Source organism: Elgaria multicarinata, chromosome 9 (assembly GCF_023053635.1).
Source record: "Elgaria multicarinata webbii isolate HBS135686 ecotype San Diego chromosome 9, rElgMul1.1.pri, whole genome shotgun sequence".
Lineage (NCBI taxonomy): Eukaryota > Metazoa > Chordata > Lepidosauria > Squamata > Anguidae > Elgaria > Elgaria multicarinata.
In genome coordinates this window covers 80,763,251-80,783,396 of record NC_086179.1, presented here as the reverse complement: position 1 = coordinate 80,783,396, position 20,146 = coordinate 80,763,251, and the positions used below count along the sequence as shown (strand labels likewise).

At 41.9% G+C, this 20,146-nt stretch overlaps 1 protein-coding gene across 1 annotated transcript in view; it reads right to left on the bottom strand.

Annotated features, from left to right (window-relative positions):
- Window positions 1-13,057, bottom strand: part of RELN (reelin) — a 352,879-nt gene extending 339,822 nt beyond the window's left edge. Inside the window, 1 exon segment of the mRNA XM_063134189.1 lies at window positions 12,632-13,057. Coding sequence (XP_062990259.1) covers window positions 12,632-12,896 — 265 coding nt within the window. The 5' untranslated portion in view covers window positions 12,897-13,057.
- Between the last annotated feature and the right edge of the window lie 7,089 nt (window positions 13,058-20,146).

Here is a 20,146-nt window from a genome sequence, read left to right as displayed (position 1 = left end):
TAAAGGAGATGAAAGGATGTAGTTTAGCACAGTAACCAACATTTATGTATTTCTTATTTTTGCATATATATGCAAAATATATTTGCCAAATGAAGAATCTTATACTGAAATCTTATAACTTGGTTATTTATTTATTTATTGCATTTATTTCCTGCCTTTTCCCTCTAAGGAACCCAAGGTGGCGTACATAATCCTCCTCCTCTCCATTTTAACCTCACAACAACAACCCTGTGAGGTAGGTTGGGCTCCCAATGCCTATTAAGACTCCTCAAGTGTTATCATTTACTTTTAAGTTTTCTTAGGGCACATCTAAGTTCTACATATGTATAAGTTCTACATAACCCTACATATGCAGTAGGATGAGGGGTAGAATGGACTGCACTGCTTCAGACTCAAGGTGGGAATTCCCCCTCTTTTTTAAAAAAAACCCTCCCTGCTTTAAAAGTCCTGCAAAACTGCAAACAGAAAACTAGCACAGCAGACTAAGGGCTAAACTAATGTAATACCCATAACCCCACATACATAAATGGGGCAGAGCACAGCTTCGCATAACCCCTATGAATTAATACAAACCCATATTAGCCTGTCCATAATTTAGGATCATTAATGGCCATGCTATATGACCTGCCATCTAGTGACGCCAAGTTGGTGGGTGCTCTCAGCAACTAAGAGTGTAATCCAATGTGTTTACTCAGAATAAGGAAGTCTCATTAAGTCCAATGGGTTTACTTCTGGGTAAGTGTGTATAGGATTTCAGCCTTAAAGTCTAATCTCTTAGTATAATTAGAACCAAATTTAACACCACGAAACATAGTAGAGGTCTTATGTGAACACTACACTGAGATATACTTTTGCTGATTTGGGCTTTTGTATATCTCTCAAATTACTGCATACACCATGAAAATGGTTCAGAGTAAGCTGAAATAAATCACATAGGGTGCAAATGAGTCAAATATAAATACTTTTATGCCTTACTCATTTCAGTAGTAGACTTAAAGCATGAATTTAACTCTTCTACTGAAATCATTAGGACATGGTTAATTCACAATGCGTTGCTTTAGATGACTAGCCCATCATCTAAATAAGTTCTTGGAAGGACTATTTAATTAGAATGATGTTATTTATTTATTTAGAATATTTATATACTGCTCCCCATTGAAAAATTTCAGAGCGGTGTACAAGGTAAATGAAAATAAAAACAAAATAAAAACAGTTAAAATAAAATTTAAAAGAAGCAATAACAGTAATCCAAGGCTGCATGTTAAAGAAAGGCTTCTTGGAATAAAGATGTTTTCAGGAGGCGCCGAAAGGAGTACAAGGTTGGCGCCTGCCTGACCTCCAGAGGCAGGGAATTCCACAGGAGGGGTGCCACCACGCTGAAGGCTCTTCCCCTGGTGGATTCCATCGGAGGATGGATCTATGTGGAACCACCAGCTAGCACAAATCTTTAAGATCAGCATGCTACTCTTCTTAAACCCAAGTACTATGGTTTAATTATAATAAATATTTGGTATCCTGAATTTATGTTGTTTTTAATAGTTTTAATCTTTGTCTTGTAAACTGCACAGAGAGGTTTGGTTAATGAGTAGTACAGAAACATAATAACTAATAATAAATTAAATATTAATAATCATTTATTTCTTACCCACCTCTCCACTTGGATCGAGGTGGGGAACAACAGTGAATATAAAACACATTAAAAACTTATTAAAAACATAGCATACAGGATTAAAACATCCTAAAAAGATTCTAATAATAATAAATGAAATAAAAGCCAGGCCAAATAAAAAAGTCTTTTCTACGGTTCGTATAATGCATTGCATGTTTGGTAAGAATAGATTATTATGGATGCAGAAGTGGAAGAAGATAAATTACAAAGTTCATGGTTCAGCAACAAATAGGCTACGTTGCACTAAATATTTGAAATCCTTTTCTCCTCTGAAATCTGGCATAAGTGGAGAAAAATGGGATCAAAAACAACAGCAAAAATTCAATTCATACTGAACATTTTCCTTAAATAAGAGGAACAAGCAGGAAATGTTTACAGAATGATAGGAAACATGTAAAAACGGTGTGTGAGGGACTGCAGTCTTTATTAGGTGCTATTGAAATTCTCATAACTTTGAGATCACGAAGCAATGACACCACTGGAGCTGAGACATTGTTCTCTTTCCTGGTTACATCATGAACAGAGCGCAATGACACATCTGTCTTGGGCCTAGAGCCAGACATAATAAAAGAGGTGAAAGCTAGGAGCATCTCTCATTTAGAATTTTACATGTTATCAGATTTTTATCAACTATCATACTAAGTGAAAGTGAATAGAATGATAGACTGTTCACAGTGCTTTTAAAATTTGGAAAACATGAAGTTACCAAATGAAGAATCTTATACTGAAATCTTATAACTTGGTTATTTATTTTATTTATTTATTGCATTTATATCTGGCCTTTTCTCTCCAAGGAACCCAAGGTGGCATACATAATCCTCCTCCTCTCCATTTTAACCTCACAACAACAACAACCCTGTGAGGTAGGTTGGGCTGAGAGTCTGTGACTGGCCCAAAGTCACCCAGTGGGTTTTCATGGGGGACTAGAACCGGGATCTCCCAACTCCCAGTCCAACACTTTAGCCACTATACCACACTGTTAACCTTCTTCCAGTGTATGGATCACCTACCCCAATAGGTAGCAAACCAAACAGCAGCAGTCTGTGCATTAAGTTGAAAATGTGAACTCTTGTAATAGATACATTTGTGCTGGCATGCATACTATTTTCAACATTGGCATGTCTACTGGCATACACCCTCCTTCTAAATGAAGATTAGCTTTGTGTAGGGGAAATAGTATGTGTGAAACAGTCCTAAGTCAAAGTTGTTGATAGCCATTGACAGATTTGCCACAGTACAGGAAAATATGAAGGATGGAGCAGAAACACAACTTTCAATAAAGACAATTATTCGCAGGGTAAAAGGAAAATTCTCATGTATCAGAAGCCTTATGCAGGCATTCTGTGAAGTAATATGCGAGGGGGTAGAGCAAGGAAGAGCACACTAGCTCCATTCCATTGCCATACTTGTCATCCTCATTGTGTTGAGCTGGCAAACTTTTATATCTGTGAAATCTCCCTGTGCAAAACAATGATTTTCCAAGCTTCTACATCATATGGGAAATCCTTGATGGATACCAAAGGCTCCCTGCTGCAAAAGCTCTTCCTAACCAGACCTAGTGCGGTCATCTTTGCTCTCCTTCATAGGCTAGTTAAAAATGCCTGAATAAGACTAGATTGGCAACAGTCATGGGAAAGCACGCTATTTTAAAATTTTATAATCTCAAAGTCTTGTGGATCAAAAGGGCACTGCTTTCACATTTCAAGCACTAGTTTCATGTAAAATTTATATCTACCTCAAACCATAACTTAAGGTCTAATTTTGTACCTTAGAAGTGAAAGTAGCAGTGTGCACTCCCCTGATTGGCCCCAGTTCAGCTTTGGGTGCTTCAGGACCAAGCCAACTCATTTTGGATGCAGTACTTTGGCTTGCCCAGAATACAAACTGCACACTCTAGAATTTGATTGCCATCTGGACTTATTTTATTCCACCCAGGTTATTTAAGCATAGTAGTGGTCTTCTCCCACCCTAGCACAATTCTAGGTGTAACTTCAAATGGACCAAAACCAGGCTACATTCCATTTTCTACTCCAACTAATAGTTTTGTTACTACTGAATTTCTGATTAGCAGCACAGCCAGGGTAAATCAAAATGAAGTGAAATTTTCAGAACTGCTTTTTATTTAGAGGATGTTTGCAGACTTACCTTCTACCACTGTTTTAGACTCTACTAATTCACTGTAGCATAGATCAGAATAATTCAACTTACACAACATTTTTAGGCAAGCATGCAAAATGATTTGGGACATAACTTGAATACCATTAAGTACAGCCAATTTCTTTATTTAATGGGAACTAGACTGACATCATAAGTCATTTAGAGCAGTATCCAGCACACTATGAAGCTAGCACTTCCTAGAAACAAGCCAAAACGCTTGTTTCTGGAATGGGACAGGTCATCTGAGCCCCCGTCTGTGAGTTCTTCTGACCTATTCCATTCTGGAAACAAGCATTTTGGCTTATTTCCAGTTGTTTTAGGATGCAGCAGCTTCCTGTTGCATTGGCAATGGATCCCGCTGGCACACATGCAGCATTAAATATTGCACTTAGAAATCGAAAGAAAATGCATTATATCTAAAGCACTGCCCTAATGTATATCTACATAGTGTAGATATACTTCCCCTCGGAAAGAACAAACTAATCAAACCTCTATGTGAATAATTCTACATGTGGCAAACCAACATTATACATTAAATGACATATATGGTGGATGGTTGTGTGCTGGCTTTTAACCACATGAAGAGGTTCACGTGAAAATATTAATTGGCCCGATATCTTAGGAGAGTGTGAAATGGCCCCACATTTATGTTTATTTAAAATTCTTTTTAGGCTACCTTCAAGGGTTGAACTAGTGATATCAGACAAACCTGCAATAATCTGCTGGTCAATAACCATAATAAAAGTTGATTTGATTGATTGAAACCTGCAATGGATTTAAATGAGTTCAGATTTCTATGAATCCAACTTGTAGATTCTGTATCAGACTGGCTTTTTCTGAGTCACACAGATTACTTTTGGGGGAGGGGATTTGCACAAATTCACACTCATGTTAGTTTGCACATGGGCTGATTCACTCTTGTACTTATGTGCATTAGCGCAAGTGAAAATTAGCACAGGTGGAACAAAATTCCTGTACATCCCTAAAATTCTTGTACATCCATCAATCACCAAACAGAAGAAAATATGGCTGAAAATCGGTGAAACACCAACGGAATGAATTTAACAAAATTCATACATTTCTAGGTGGGACCTCTTACCACTAATAACTATTGTAGGAGTATAGATCCATTCCAGATCAGGTAATTCCCATCACTAATAAAGCCAATTTGCTTCTGATTAAAGTATTTTATTCGCAGACTGCTTTTTAGACTACAAAGCTAAAAGGAATAGAAATCTGCCTTACTTTTTATGCAAAAGCTTCAGCAGTAGGCCAAGTGACACAGCTGCCTCAGGCACTGGATGTTGGGGGACACGGAGCAGCGGTGAGGTGTTGGAGGATAAAGATGCATGGGCCATTTGGCCTGCTCTGTGTTCTCTTAGCCAGCTTGCTGTTCTCTGATGTGATGGAAGATACTGTCCTATTGCTTGGGTTGAAGTTAGATTCAATTGCCAGTGTACTTGGCTTCGGTAACCTCAGGCAGCAAAATGTCTTGGGCTGGCCCTGCTCAGTTATAATGCATTTAATAGCCCAATGTTGACTTGGAAGTAAGTCCCACTGAATTTACTCCCAAGTTTTGGATTAATGCCTAAAGCTACAATCCTATGCTCATATACTTGGGAAGAGGTCATGAAAATCAATGAGATTTATTTCCAAGTAAAGATTGCATTAACTCTGGGTTTTTCAAATATGCTTCTATTTAGTTCTACCGTTGTACAAATAATTTAATTGTGTTTTACATTCTTTTTGTGGGTAGGGGATTTTGAGTCATAATTCCAATCAAATCAATAGAAGAGTTTCTATTAATTTCAATAGCCTTTAAGTCAAGTTTTGGGCTCAATACCAGGCCAGCTGAAAAATAAACCCAGTAGTTCTCATTTGGAAATGAAAGCATGAAGCATCCTGGGTCAGTTTGATAAAAACAATATTATCAATGATAATTATAGAAATTAGGGGTGTGCACGGACCCCCCAATCCGCTTTGTGGCCCGATCTGGAAAATCCGCTTCGTGGCCCGATCCTCTTCACACTGCTCCGCCCGTTTCCCGCTCCGCTCCGCGGAGCGAGATCCGGCTTCGCTGCCGTCACTATATGGACGGTGGCGGCGGCGGCGCAAGAAAACCACCCACCCACCCCGCCCCTTTACCTTCCTCCGTCGCGGGCTTCAATTGAGGCCCTGGTTGAAGCTGGAAGAGGCCTCGGCCTTCACTTCCGGCTTCAACTGGGGCCTCAATTGAAGCCCGCGATGGAGGAAGGTAAGCGTCCCTCCTCCCTGCTCCCTTACCTGGCGCCGGCACCAGCGGCACCAGGTAGGCTAGGCCCCCGCCCCGGCCCCCGCCCCCTTACCTTCCTCCATCGCGGGCTTCAATTGAGGCCCCGGTTGAAGCTGGAAGAGGCCTCGGCCTTCACTTCCGGCTTCAACCGGGACCTCAATTGAAGCCCGCGATGGAGGAAGGTAAGCGTCCCTCCTCCCTGCTCCCTTACCTGGTGCCGCCGCCGCTGCATGGATGGCGGTGCCGGCAGCGCCAGATTAGTCCCCCTCCCCCCCACTTACCTTCAGGCGAAGCTCCGGATTGAGGCGATCCTCTTCGCCTCAATCTGCAGCCCCCCTGACTCTCTTCGCCTCCACCTTTTGCGGAGGCGAATTAGGCCACCTTGCTCCTGCTTCTCTGAACCGAAGAGAAGCGGAGCACATCCCTAATAGAAATATTATATCCCAAATAGTGACTTGAAATGTTAAGGAGAAGTAAATTCATACTGAGTAATCAATCCCAAACCAACTTTTCTGTCTCAAGAAAAACTGTCTCTCAGCTCTCCTACCCAAGACGTTTCATTTGTAGCACTCTAGATAAAATCTGAAGTATGAGCTCTACAAGTGAGCTACATTCTCTTCCCAAAAAAAATTGTATTCAGAACCTTCTTAAAGCAACAGATAATTACACTTTCTGATTGTGAAAATGTTATGCTTAACCAGATGCCTTTATTCCTGATAGACAGGTGGTTCCAGGCAGAGGGCTGCCAGTGCTACCAGTCAAAAGGGATTGTGCACCTATTCTTTTTCAACTTAATAGATCTTCTGTGATAAAAGATGGGAGAAGCAGTGGAAAAACATGAGAGGGTTATGAATGGAAGATGACAATGAGTAGACCCCGTCTGCAATTCTATGAATGAGGCAGGGCAATAGCATGATAAAAGCTTTGTCTGGAAGCATCCCTTATCCCTAAAGTGTAAAAATGTCATAACAGGCAACCTGGAAGTAACAATAATAATTCATACCTCATAAACTGGCCTTCTCTGTGTTGACAGTCATAGAGAAGAGTTAATCAACACAGCATGTAATTCAACCTCTTCCATAAGAGACTCAAGAGTTTAGCTCTTAGATCTATGGGAATTTCTTGGTATTATCATACATAATGCTAAGAATCCCATTTGTACCCGTCACTTGTTCTTTAAATGCTTTTAGTGTGCAAAAGAATTTGGCGGGGCGGGGGATGTGAATAAATGTCTTCAGTGTTTGAGTTTTACATTAGTGATCCATTTAAAACAATGTTCATTTAAGTCTCAAGTGTGAAAACTATATAGAGTTGTTTCATCCTTCTTAACAGAAACGCTACTTGGCCCAAGTTTATTACTTGGGTATAGAGACATTCATTCCTGGCTGTTACTTAGCCAATGAGATATCACTCAAGTGGTGTGTTTTACTTTTTTTAAAATATCCTCTGATCAAGAGGATTACAATATTTCCTTCCAATTTTACAAAAAAAAAAGAAGAAGAAAAGAAAAAAAGAAAAAGAAAAGAAAAGAAATTATTACAATTCCTAGACAGTCTATTCCTATGTGGTAATAATTTTAAAGGCAAAGCTATAAAAGGAACATTCATTATTTATAGCAGTCAGTTGGGCAAAAATGCCATTGGTTAGCAGCAGTAGGTAACTCCTGACATTCTCGTATTAAAATTAAATCTTTAAAATTATTTGATCTCTCACAAATCTCTTCATATAAACAAGAGAATTTAGACATAAATAGTTACAAGCTATAAAATTCTCTTAAGCATGCCTCAGTTGTGTTTTAGACAGATTGACTCAAGGTATTTTGTTCTGGATATGTGGAATATCACACATAGGTGCTAAGAGAAAGTGGTTGCCCTGCCTGCTATAGTCTATAGAGGTAATGAATAATAATACATTCTACATTTTTAAAAACCTATTTTTATGGGAAATGTGAAGAAATAATTACTTAATTCTTTTATTTATTTAAAATTATTTTTAGATCTGCTTTTAAGATCAAACCCCACTCACTTGGTGGTTTAAATAGCTGTCTAATGAGCAATATCAACAAAATATTGCACTTACATAATCACAGCCTTTGAGATCAAAACAGCTGCCATCAGCCAATAACTCATCTCCAAATATACACTTTATGCTTGCTCATGTGAAAATGGCCAGAACAACTTAAGTAAGCATCGCCACAGGAAGTTAACAGCTGAACCAATGGTATCTTAAGCTCCCTTCCTCTCTGTTTCTCTTTCTTTCCCAGCATACAGGTATTTCTACTACCTTCTTCCTCCTCTCTGATTTAGGCTGCAAAATGTAAGTTAAGCCCAGTGAACTCAGCTGGACATTTGTTTAGGATAATGTTATTGGGCAGTCTCTGTTTTACACTCCCCCTGAAAGACTGTGTTCGCAGCTTGGGGTGCATCTGGATCCGTCGCTCCAAATGATAGCCCAGATAGATGCGACGGCCAGGAGTGCCTACTATCAGCTTCGGCTGAGCCCCTTCCTAGAGTTAGAAGACCTAAAGACAGTAGTGCACGCGCTGGTAACTTCAAGGCTCAACTTCTGCAATGCGCTCTACATAGGGCTACCTTTGTGCCTAGTCCGGAAACCTCAACTAGTTCAGAATATGGCAGCCAGGTTGGTCACCAGTACACCTAGGGGTGACCACATCATACCAGTTTTAGAATCTCTTCACTGGCTGCCAATTAGTTTCCAGGCGAAGTATAAAGTGTTGGTTATCACCTTTAAAGCCCTACATGGTTTGGGTCCAGGCTACCTGCGGGATTGCCATCTCCTGTACAATCCGTCTCGCACACTCAGGTCCTCTGGGAAGAATTTACTTCAGTCAGCAAAAACTAGATTGACAATTGTTACCCAGAGGACCTTCTCTTCTGCTTCTCCCAGACTGTGGAATGGCCTGCCAGAGGAGACTTATCAACTTAACAGTCTATCAGCATTTAAGAAAGCTATTAAGACTGATCTCTTCCGGCAGAATCTTTATACCTATCCAGTATAAAGTTTATACCTATACCTATCCAGTATAAAGTTTATACCAACTTTATACCTATCCAGTATAAAGTTGGGATGTTTTTAAAATGATTTTAGGATGTTTTAACAATGAATATTATGTTTTAATTCAGTTTTATGTATTTTATATTTACTGTTGTTCCCCGCCTCGATCAGAATGGAGAAGTGGGTAAGAAATATTATTATTATTATTATTATTATTATTATTATTATTAAATGCATGATGTGCACTGAGAATGTAGCATGTATATACATACAGATTTGGGGTGCATTAGAGGTGATGGATAAATCAGCTTAACTAAATAAACACTAAGAATAAGAGGATGTAAGCCTATGCAGCAGGGTTTTGCTATTTTATTGTTTTACTCTGTACAGCACCATGTACATTGATGGTGCTATATAAATAAATAATAATAATAGGACAGCAAGATGATGATGATGATGATGATGATGGTAAGTCTAGGTAATTGGTGATAAACATTAATACTATACATTGGCTAAATGTTTGGGGAATCTCAAGGGATGAATATTGACAGCCCGGTGGCTTGCCTGTTGTCACCAATAAGCAACATCCAAGAGGGGAAAAGGGCTCATGTACATACTGGCAGGTGATGGCAGTGTAAACAGGATGGGCGTGCAGTTACCATCACGATTCATCTGCATACCACAGCAGCTCAGAACTGCTTGGCTCACTTCCTGTTGCCGCCTACCAGGCCAATGGCAATTACAAGCCCTCTTTCCTGAGCTGCTGCTCAGTGGTGCTGGGCCAGCTCCACCAGTAGGCAGAGTGAAGCGGCCACTTCAGACAGCACACACCATCCATTCATCATGCACCACTGCTGAATACTGAAAAACAATTGGAATGCCAAATGGGAGACAAATCACAGCTAAAAGCAAAAGCAAAATAGAACAAGTGTGTAACAGCATTCCATAAGAATAAGAAGCTGATGAGGAAGGGAATGAAAGAATGGCAAGGCAACAAAAAAACAGCCTTCCCTGTCTCAGAAAAGAAAAGGAAAACCTCTTAACATTAGACATTCACTTCAATCTAACAACTAGAGCTCTTCCATTTAAACATTAAGGGAAAAATTAAGGACAATACAGGATCTTCTAATCAAACTTGATTGGTTCACTGAACCCAGCTTTGAGCATCTGACCTAACAGTCTCACTTTCAGCATTTATCCTCAAAATGATCCCCCTCCTTGAGGTCACCCTGAGTGACAAAGCTCAATCACTTCTGGGGTCAAGCTTGTGTCACAATGATATTGGCTGATCATTCTTACGGAAGTTAATGGGTGACCTTCAAATGGCACCACTCAACTCTTTCAGTGTGCTTTTGCCAAGCAAAAGGACTACTATCTATTCAAGCGGGGGTGGGGAGGCTGTACACTCCAAAGGCTGCTGAGGAGAGTAGAAAGTCTCCTCCAAATCCTGAGTATTTCTTCTTGCATGGTTCTCCAAAAGCAGAATGTCCTTTGCAGAGCTGCTACTCATCCTAAGAGAAAGACCAGCTAATTTTCACACACCAGTGCAGCACAGGTTTTAATACACAGTTTGAGATGAAAGAAGATAACATTCACTCAAGGCTAGTAGTATTCATACTACTGATGCAATGGGACCAAAATAGAAAGAAGCCCCAAGGATTCATTTGTCTTCATAATTTACATCATAAATGACATACAAATTCTACTAGTAATCACTTATTTTCCTTTTATGTCACAGTTAGAACAAATGGCAAAGCTTGAAAATACCTACAGGCAATACTAAACAACAGCTTCTATTTGAGCAGGTCCCCAGCAACTAAATGTTCTTGAAGACCTCATTAAATCAATAATTCTGCGTTAAATCTCTGTCACAGAAAACTAGCCAGCAGCACCTGTCTACATTTTCTTTTTGTTAATTAGCATGTTTATCCCACCCTGTCTTTAAACCTCAAATTAGATCACAACATACAATTCTCACCTTCCTACGGCGTTTGAAATAGTTTTTAGCGTAGAGCCTACAAACAGATGAACAGAGTATGCTCCCAAGTATCTTTGGTCAAAACTAAATTTCACTGAGTTCAATGAGATTTACTCCCAAGTAAGCAGTGGCAGGACTTGGTTACAAATCGCACCAAGCTCTGTGGAACTTATTTAAGAGTAAATGTGCTTAGGCTCATGCTGCACAGATCCCAAATTGAATAACCCAGAATTTTCATTCAAATCTTCAATCTGCCTTACACCCCTAGGTGCCTTACTACCCCAACCCACATGCTATACATTCTTACAACTACATTAATGAGAAGTTCGTAACTGTTTTAATTACAACATTTTATATCCCACCCTTCTTCCAAAGAGTCCTCAGGTCCACAGTTCATGGGTTTCCCGTTTTATCATCTCAATAGGCTTAGAGATAATGGGTGGCCCAAAGTCATCCAAGTGAACTGATCAAAGATTTGAAATTGTTGTTGTTGTTGTTGTTGATTACGTTTGTATACTGCCCCATAGCCAAAGTTCTCTGGGCAGTTTACATAAGAAACTAGGTCTTTCTCACCCAAATCCAACACTCCAGAAAGCTACTGTAGCTACATTACACTGCCTTTGAATGGAAGAATATTCAGCTATTTAAAATCGTGTTTCCCAAAACTGTGGCATTTGTTTTAACAAACGCACCAAAAAGAGACAGTATGTCAAGCTTTGCACAACACCAATGAGTATGGGAATCATTGCAGGCATGTAGATGCAAGATGCTCCCTTCTCATTCTACAGCGTCAACTTTTCTTAGCCCCTCCGGTCTAGAACGCACAAACTGGAGATGCTTTGCCTCCCGTCGCTGTAAGCAAAAGTATCATTTCTTGAGTACCATTACTGAGAAGGCTGCTAGATCGCAGATGAAGGCAGCAGTGTCTCGAATTCATTTAAAGGACAGCCCGCAAAAGGCTCTGAAGATAAAGTAGGAAGCAAACTACGGGGCGGGGGAGGGGAGGATAAAGTGAACAAATATTTGGGGTGGGAGGAAAGGGATCGACTTTGTCTTGAGGCTGGTGGGATGAGAGAGTACCGTTTAAAACAAGGGAAGAAACGAATTTGCTGGCAAGAAAAGAGTGGAAGACCCTTCTAGTTCCACCATGTAAAGGAAACATTCCCATTTCATTCCCACCAACCAGCAGAGCTGGTAAAGCGGAGTATAAACGTTTTCAGGAAAATTAAAGAACAAAAATAAAACCAACTTTCCTTCTTTCGCCATGCATCCACACGCGCACGCTTTAACAAAAGCTGCAGCCCATCCACAGTTAAGGCTGCTTAACTCATTGCCATCGACCTCCATGAGAGTAAAGCAGCCTTTCACTGCGCGCACGGAAGGTCGCAGCGCCGAAGTGAGCGGCTCTCTCAAGTGCGCGCGGGTCTGTGGGGGGCTGCACAACCCCCAACGTCACCAACCCCTCCACAAACACTCTTTCGTACCCCCCAAACACTCCAGACCACACGGGCAATAAATAAGCCACCTTCCCGGACCTTACCGTGATATTCTTGTCCCGGCACATAGAAGGTTGGGTTTCCAGCAATGTGGAGCGAGATGAGCACCTCTCCTTGTTCCCCATCCCCTTCCAACTCCCCGTGGTGAGTGCAGAGGAAAAAGAAGGGCGAGAACCGGGGGTAATACCCCACGGCCCCCTTGGCCACCTGGGACGCCGAGAGCATCACCCCCAGGAGCAGCGCCAACGAGGGCCAAGTCCGTCCTCGAGAGAAACTCCGGGGTGGTGGCGGGGTCCGCTTTAGCTCCATGCTCCCGTCGCCGCCAGCTCCTCACGGTCATTCAGAGGGGGGCGCGGAAGAAGCAGAGGCAGCCGTGCAGGAGAGGAGGACAGCTAAGTTTGAGAGGAATTCCGGCAGCCCGAGAAGTTTGACGGCTGGAGCGAAGCCGCTGCGCCCCCCCCCCAAGTCACTCCCCCACCCACCCCCGCGAAGCGAGAGATGGGAGCGCTCCTCCTCGGCAGCGGTGGAGACACGCGGCGGCGGCGGCGGCGGCAGCCTCCCGTCCTCTCTCCACACCTTCTTAAAGCCCCGCGCCTGTCGCTTTGCCTGGAATGGGAGCGGCAGGCAGCGGGCGGCTCTTCTTTCCCGCCAGCGCACCTTCTGCCCTCTTGAGGGCAACTTGTGCGTGGAGCGGGGCAAAGCCAGAGAAGCGCGCGCCTGGCTCGCTCGCTCGCCCGCAATTGCGCGTCGTCTGTCACTCTCGGGAGGGAGTCCAACGGAGGAGCAGACACCGAGGCGTTGGGAGAGAAAGAGGAGATGTGAAATGTTATGGCTGGAAACAATGTATTCGCCTTGGTGACTCGGTAGGAAGGGAGGGGGGGCGAACCCTCACCCCGCTTTTTGTTTTGTTTTGTTGTGGTTGCAAATGAAGAAGAGAGCTGGTAGGGAGACTTCAGCAGCGCCCGTTGGCTGCTGCTTTGTCTGGATTGGTTGGGCGCGTTCCCTGTCGCTCTGCTCTCCTCCTTCCCGGCTTTTCCTCCTTCTCTCTTCCTCTTCTAAAAGCTGCTCTAATAAGCTCTACCCGCTCAGGGGGCGAAGTGGACCACGGCGCTCTGGAGCCTGGACTCGCTCTCTCAGTTCTCACGTTAGTCGCACAGCAACTTCAGCTGCACCTGCGGGAGGATAAAACGCCATTCTTCACGATGAAATAAATAAATAAATAAATAAATAAATAAATAAATAAATAAAATACCTTTGTAAACCGCCCAGGGTGGTATAGAAATTTAATAATAATAATAATAATAATAATAATAATAATAATAATAATATAAATGAATTATCATTTAACAACCTTCATATGGTTAACCCAGAAGCTAGAGCAAATATTCATCAAAACTTGTGAGTTGCTCATGGGATTTTGAGGGTCACAGCAGCAGAACGTATTGGAGTGCTTATTATTATTACCGTATTTCTTCGATTGTAAGACTCCATCGATTGTAAGACACACACTAATTTCAGTGCCACCAACAGAAAAAAAAAGCTTTGATTCTAAGAATAATAATCGCACCCGCGATTCTAAGACGCACCCCGTTTTTAGAGATGTTTATATGGGGGAAAAGTGCGTCTTAGAATCGAAGAAATAGGGTATTACATCTAAACTGTCGAGTGGCAAGTTGATAATATTACTTTAAAAAATGACAACCCCAGGACAAATGTTGATTAAAATAGGCAGCATCTTGCTCACAGGTTTTGAGTTATTTAGTGTGTTTGTATATGCATTTTGCTTTTGATCACTTCAGCCCTGACCTGTGCTATTGAGAAGAAAGAGCGAGCCATATCCTTGGGAAAAGAATAAATATAACTGGGGACTGAAGAAGGGGGAAATGAAAAGCCAAACACAGAGCTTGGGCTAGAGGAATAATTCATAACAAAAAGCATTCATTTTCGAACATTCAGGATGCACTGGCAGGAGGACCTCAGCATCAGGAGGCAGAAGACAGCACTCCAGGCTTTAATGTAGCTTTGTTGGTCCCCAACCAGCATCCAGGCATAACTAGTGTGAGCATTCAGAAAATGATGTAATTGGAAAGGATTGCATACCTGCCAGCATTTTTTGAAGTGCAAAAATGGCAGAGCCCAGTGATGTTCGCCCCTTGGATTGCTTTCATGGCCAAAGGGAAAGATTCCCTTCCTACCACTCCTCCTCCCCCACCCTCACCGCACATCACAAACAGAGAAGAGCAAGGTGATTACATCTCTGTGGCTGGCCTACATCTTTCCGTCTCCTCATAGAGGCAGGCTGCCTCTCTGGCCCAACTCCCGTGCATCTGATGTGCATTCTACACACCAGGCCCAAGGGAGGTCATTGCCATCTGTTTTACCTGGATGCACTGCCAACTTTGTACCAAACCAAACCTCACCAGCTACAACTTTGCTGAGAATATTTCTCAGTTTTTCCCAGCTGTGTTGATTGAGGTGGCATTTAAGAAAAAACCAAAACAAAAAAACCCCCACCATTACTTTTGACAAGAATGGATGAGAATGTGAAAATGCACAGTCCAACTTAGGCATTTCTCACACCGTGAAGGTAAATGTGGCATCCTGCAGTGAAGTTACAGTTCGTATGTCCATTCCAACAGGCTAATGCCTTGGAAACAGAACCTTTTGAAAACCACTGATGAAAATCAAGCTGGCTCTGTTTTTACCATTTTTAAAACGACTTTTTTAAAAAAACATTGATTCCACGAATCTCAGTGCTCACAAAAACGACAGGATAATAATACCACTCTTTACTGCCAAACAGTACAGGCAAATGGCCTTTTATATAGCTTTGCCAGCACAACCCATTTTGAGCACATTCCCTCAGCACGCTCACATATTTTCCCTTGGGCTGATATTCCAAGGAATGGATCAAATTATGCCAGGTAACAAACATTATCTCCTCAACATGCTAATACTAAAGCTAATATGTATAACTAGTCATACCTTCTGAGTAAACTGCATGAGACATTTTGGGGTGTGTGGTCTCTCTAAACCCATCTAATGCATTTTCACTTAAATGAACATGGCGCTGAGGAAGGAGGGAATTTCTGGGAACCACCTGCTACCATAGTAAGAGAAATGCTCAGCTGCTTGCTGCTACGAGGATTTGTGCAGCCTAGCCAATGTTATCTCTTTTTAACAGGCAACTTTACAAATAAGCCAGAGGAGTTGCTATCAGACAGCTTCTGCTGAAGTCAATGGGAGTACTTCCAAAAAATTCTCTGGGGCTCTTCATTTTTGCCTTCATTTCTCTGTCTTAATATAGATCAGAATCCAATCCCAATATTTCCACTCCACACCACCTCTCCCCCCCCTACCCTGCACCTACATGTCAACTTTTCATTTTTTCGTCTTCTGTCACTCTTTTCATCTTATCTACTTTGTTAGCAAACCAAAATCTCCTCCCAGAACTCCACTGGGGTTTGAATTTGCAAATTCTGCCAATCTGAGCCTCCATGAAAAAGAAGCCCAAACTAGTCCAAATGTGAAATATATATTTAGTAGATTATGCCAAGCCTAACACATTCAGGAAAGCATACACAGGCAGCTTAAATTTGGGCCAACCCTATCAACATATACTATTTTTACTAGGTATGGTTCGATTTAGTTCACATCCCAACTGACTCTGCTATTAGACTACTAACCTGCTTTCTTTAAAGGCATCATTGTGTATAACGTACTTACATTTTACTAGGGGTGTGCAAAGTGGGTCTTCTCCACCTTGAAATTCTATCTGTAGATCTGCAGAGATGTTTTTCTGCCCCAATTTCTGGAGTGGGTCCTCTCTCCATCTCGTTGAATTACCCTTCTAAGAACCATTCCATTTTCAGGTAACCGGTACATTCTCGTCAATGGGAATTAACTGAAATGCTTACAGATCCCTCAGTTTTAAAGATAAACATATGAAAATTTGCACCATGACAACTTTTGAAGAGGGATTTACGCATGCTAATTTTGGAGCAGATCCCTGTATGCAGTGATTTATAGAGAATTTTTAAAAGTCTGAACTCAAATGTCCTCTTTCAGGCACCTCTCACGGGGGAGAGGGAAACGAAGTAGTGGAAAAGCGCTTAGCACAATAAATAATTAAATATATTAATAAATGCCATAACAGAGGCACACAGCTTGCCCAACCTCAGAGAGGACAGGAGGCTTGCAGGACTAGAAGGAGGAGGCACCCCTTCCCCACGTTGGTTGGGCACATTGAAGCAAGTCGAGTCAAGGCAAGGACAGCTTCCCCATAAGAGGCTACATGGGAGGAGGAGGAGAACATCGACAACAATTCTCCCTGCACAACCCAACCCGCCCAGCCAGCCTACAGGAGTAATTGTTTAACTGAGAAATAAACAGCCTGCCTGACTCAGGTGTAGAAGCTTACTCACTGACGATGCCAGCCCAGCATCATTTTCACACTGTGGCTGACTTCTATGAGTCCAAGCAGAAAGGCACAACCAACCAACCAGCCCTGCACAGCGAAAACCAGCACGGCAGCAGCAGTCAGAGTTTGCCACACATCAAGATGGAATGTTATCAAAGTGTGCTTTATTGTGTACTGTTTGTGTGCACTGCACAACCCTAAAACAGACTCAAACATACAAGTACAAGAAGATGACACTGGTAACTTTGAAGCCAAATGCGGCCGGGAAGGCTCAACTTTGAGGAAGGAGAGCTACAGTACGTCAAACCATTAAGTGGAAATAATAATAATAATCACGCAACCCAGCTTTGCAAGGCGTGGACAGACAGACACATTGGAGGAAAAAGCTTTAACAGAACAGGCAGGCACATGTGCACACACTGGGGATGAAACAGGTCCCCCTCTCCTTCTCTCTCTGCAAAGAAGCAGAGTCATCTCGAGATCTCATAGATCTCTCCCTCTCTCTCTCCTCCTCTACATCTCACTTTGCAAACAAATGCCCCCATCTCACTCTGCATTGTTTGTACAAAGATAAAAGAATCTCTCTCTCTGTGACCCTAATGAATGCCGCAAGATCAAGAACAACAATGAGCGCGTGGAATCAAGGACCGTGAGAAAATTCCTTCCCCCGAACACTGAGATTGGAGGAGAACAGAACATGGTCACAGACAGCACTTTGGCAATTCCTAACTGGTTAGCCACAGATGTCAATAGTATCAATTATCAAAACTGCCCCACCCCATCACCTCCATGTTCCTTATTGGGAGGTTTTCAGAGAGTTCACATGTAAGAATACATGGGGGAAAGGGCAAGAGTGAGGCATGGTCTCTTCTTCCCAAATAAGCCACCCTCCCCAGTTCCACTGTGAGATGTCTTGTTTCTGCAACTCAAGTTGCAAAGGGGAGTTAGGGTTTTCTGGTGGTGGGTCTTTACCTCTGGAGTCCTGAGACAGAGTGCCTGAGATTACTAGAGTTATCCATTTGCCCTTCCTTGATTGATTGTAGTTTTAATCTTTGTGCTAACTGCCCTTTCATCAAGTTAACCACACCAGAGTTCCCACGTGTGTGCTCCAAGTGCTATACACATGTGAACTATGTGACATAGTCCCATGTCGCTAATCTTGATGTAAAAGATCTGTGTCCTCTTACTGGGCCTTATACATATGCTGTGCTGTGCTTAGCTCCTAGTTAGGGCATGTCTAGATGAGGGCTATCGCGGGGAGCACCTTGGGATCATCCTTGTGTGTCCACATGATGCACAGGGGATCCTGGGGGCAGGGAGGGACAATCCCTCCCTTTCCCCGGGATAACTGGGACAGCTTTAATCCTGACTTTTCACATGGTCTCGGGACGATCCCAAGACCACGAGACGTGTGGGCAGCCATCCCGGCTCCTTGCGAGTAAACACAGGGAACCGGGCATGGGGCACGGAGCTCTTCAGGAGCTCCATTCCCATTGGGTGGGAGTGGGATCTTTTTTAAAAAAAAACAAAACAAAACCCCTTACTTTTTCGATGGAGCGCTCATGCGCCCATCTTCAATAGAAATAAAAATCCAAAATGGCGGACTTGACGTCCTCCTTCCTCCCAGGACATCATGTGCCATGTGTGTATCACCATATCGCAATATCCTCCCCCTCCCCTCCCTAGGTCTAGACATGCCCTTAGTCGGAATCATGTCCTTTCGTGGGGCTGGAGGTGAAGAGGTGACCTGGAATTTGGGGCTCTCCACTGACTTCAGGAGTATGTTTTTATTCATTTCACCTCTTTTGTTGGCATAACATTATTCTGGTGCAGGGGGGTGATGCTATGCTTTGTACAAACATAAAATTCCAACTAAGTTCCCACTGCTTTTGACACACACTGAATCTTGTCCCGGCCCCTGTCTTGCACTGGTGGTATCCATCAGGCACTTGCCAGCAGTAGCCTGCCACCACCAGTATCACAGTATTCCTACACCAATATAGATTCGCTCCACCAGCATACTTTTGTGTTCTATGAGTGCAAGAGGATTCAGTATCAGTCCGGTACTATCCAAAGGACATAACTTACAGAAAGGATTATTCTATGAGATGATGTACAACCAAACTGTTCAAACTTTGTCAAGGTCAATATTTGGACCTTGTTATTTATATTTCAGAAAAGCATGGAGTCTTTGCTCTTTCAATGTTGGCTGTATACATCGGATATAATATATAATAATCTCGATCAAGTTAAATTATTTACCATTTAAAAACCAATATTTTGTTCATGGTTTTCTCTCACTCTGTTTTTTCTCTGTCTGTTTTTGTTCGTATTTTATGGTTTTTATGGTTTTAAATTTTGTACGTTTGTTTTTAATGTTCACTGTTTAAAACTTTTGTAAACTGTCCAGAGAGCTTCAGCTATGGGGCAGTATATAAATATAAATAATTATAATAATAATATTCAGGAAGTACCACAGTTGGTGTTATGTATTAGCAATGCCTTCACTATGCCAAAATAAATAAATAAATACTTTTTGTGAACATTAATTAATGAAACTTGCCCTTGTCACTTATCTAAACCCAGGTCTTAAACAGTGTTCAGGACAGAAAATGAATTTTAGGCAACATTCAGAAAGAGACATCCAATGGGAGCAGCAGCAAGATGTTGTATATACAGATGGATGAATCTGTAATTTGGCGGGGGAGTTATGCCTAAGTCTGGCACACCCCAAACTTTTTTTGCATGAAAATCCTTATGCGATTACGCCTAAAATACACATTTTTGTAAGCAATTCCCCTAATATAATGCTCTTTTGAATGTTATCTTTATTAATATGTTTTTTGTTCATCTTTTGCAAATATACACTTTTTATTTAGAGAAATCCATTGCAAAATTTAGAGAAGTCCTAAATTTGAAAAATATCTCAATTTTGGTTAATGTATTAGTTCAAAAGTATGCAATTAGATAATTGTGCATTAAATGCAAACTGAATGAATTTCTCCTCCACCCCTAGTTTTCGGTCAGAGTTCTGTATGTCTTAGGTTGGCCCTGTGCATGGTGGTAATTTTCCAAAATTCAGAACAGTGAGCATTGCTTCATTTTGCATTGGTTATAATATACATTGCTTTGTGGGAAA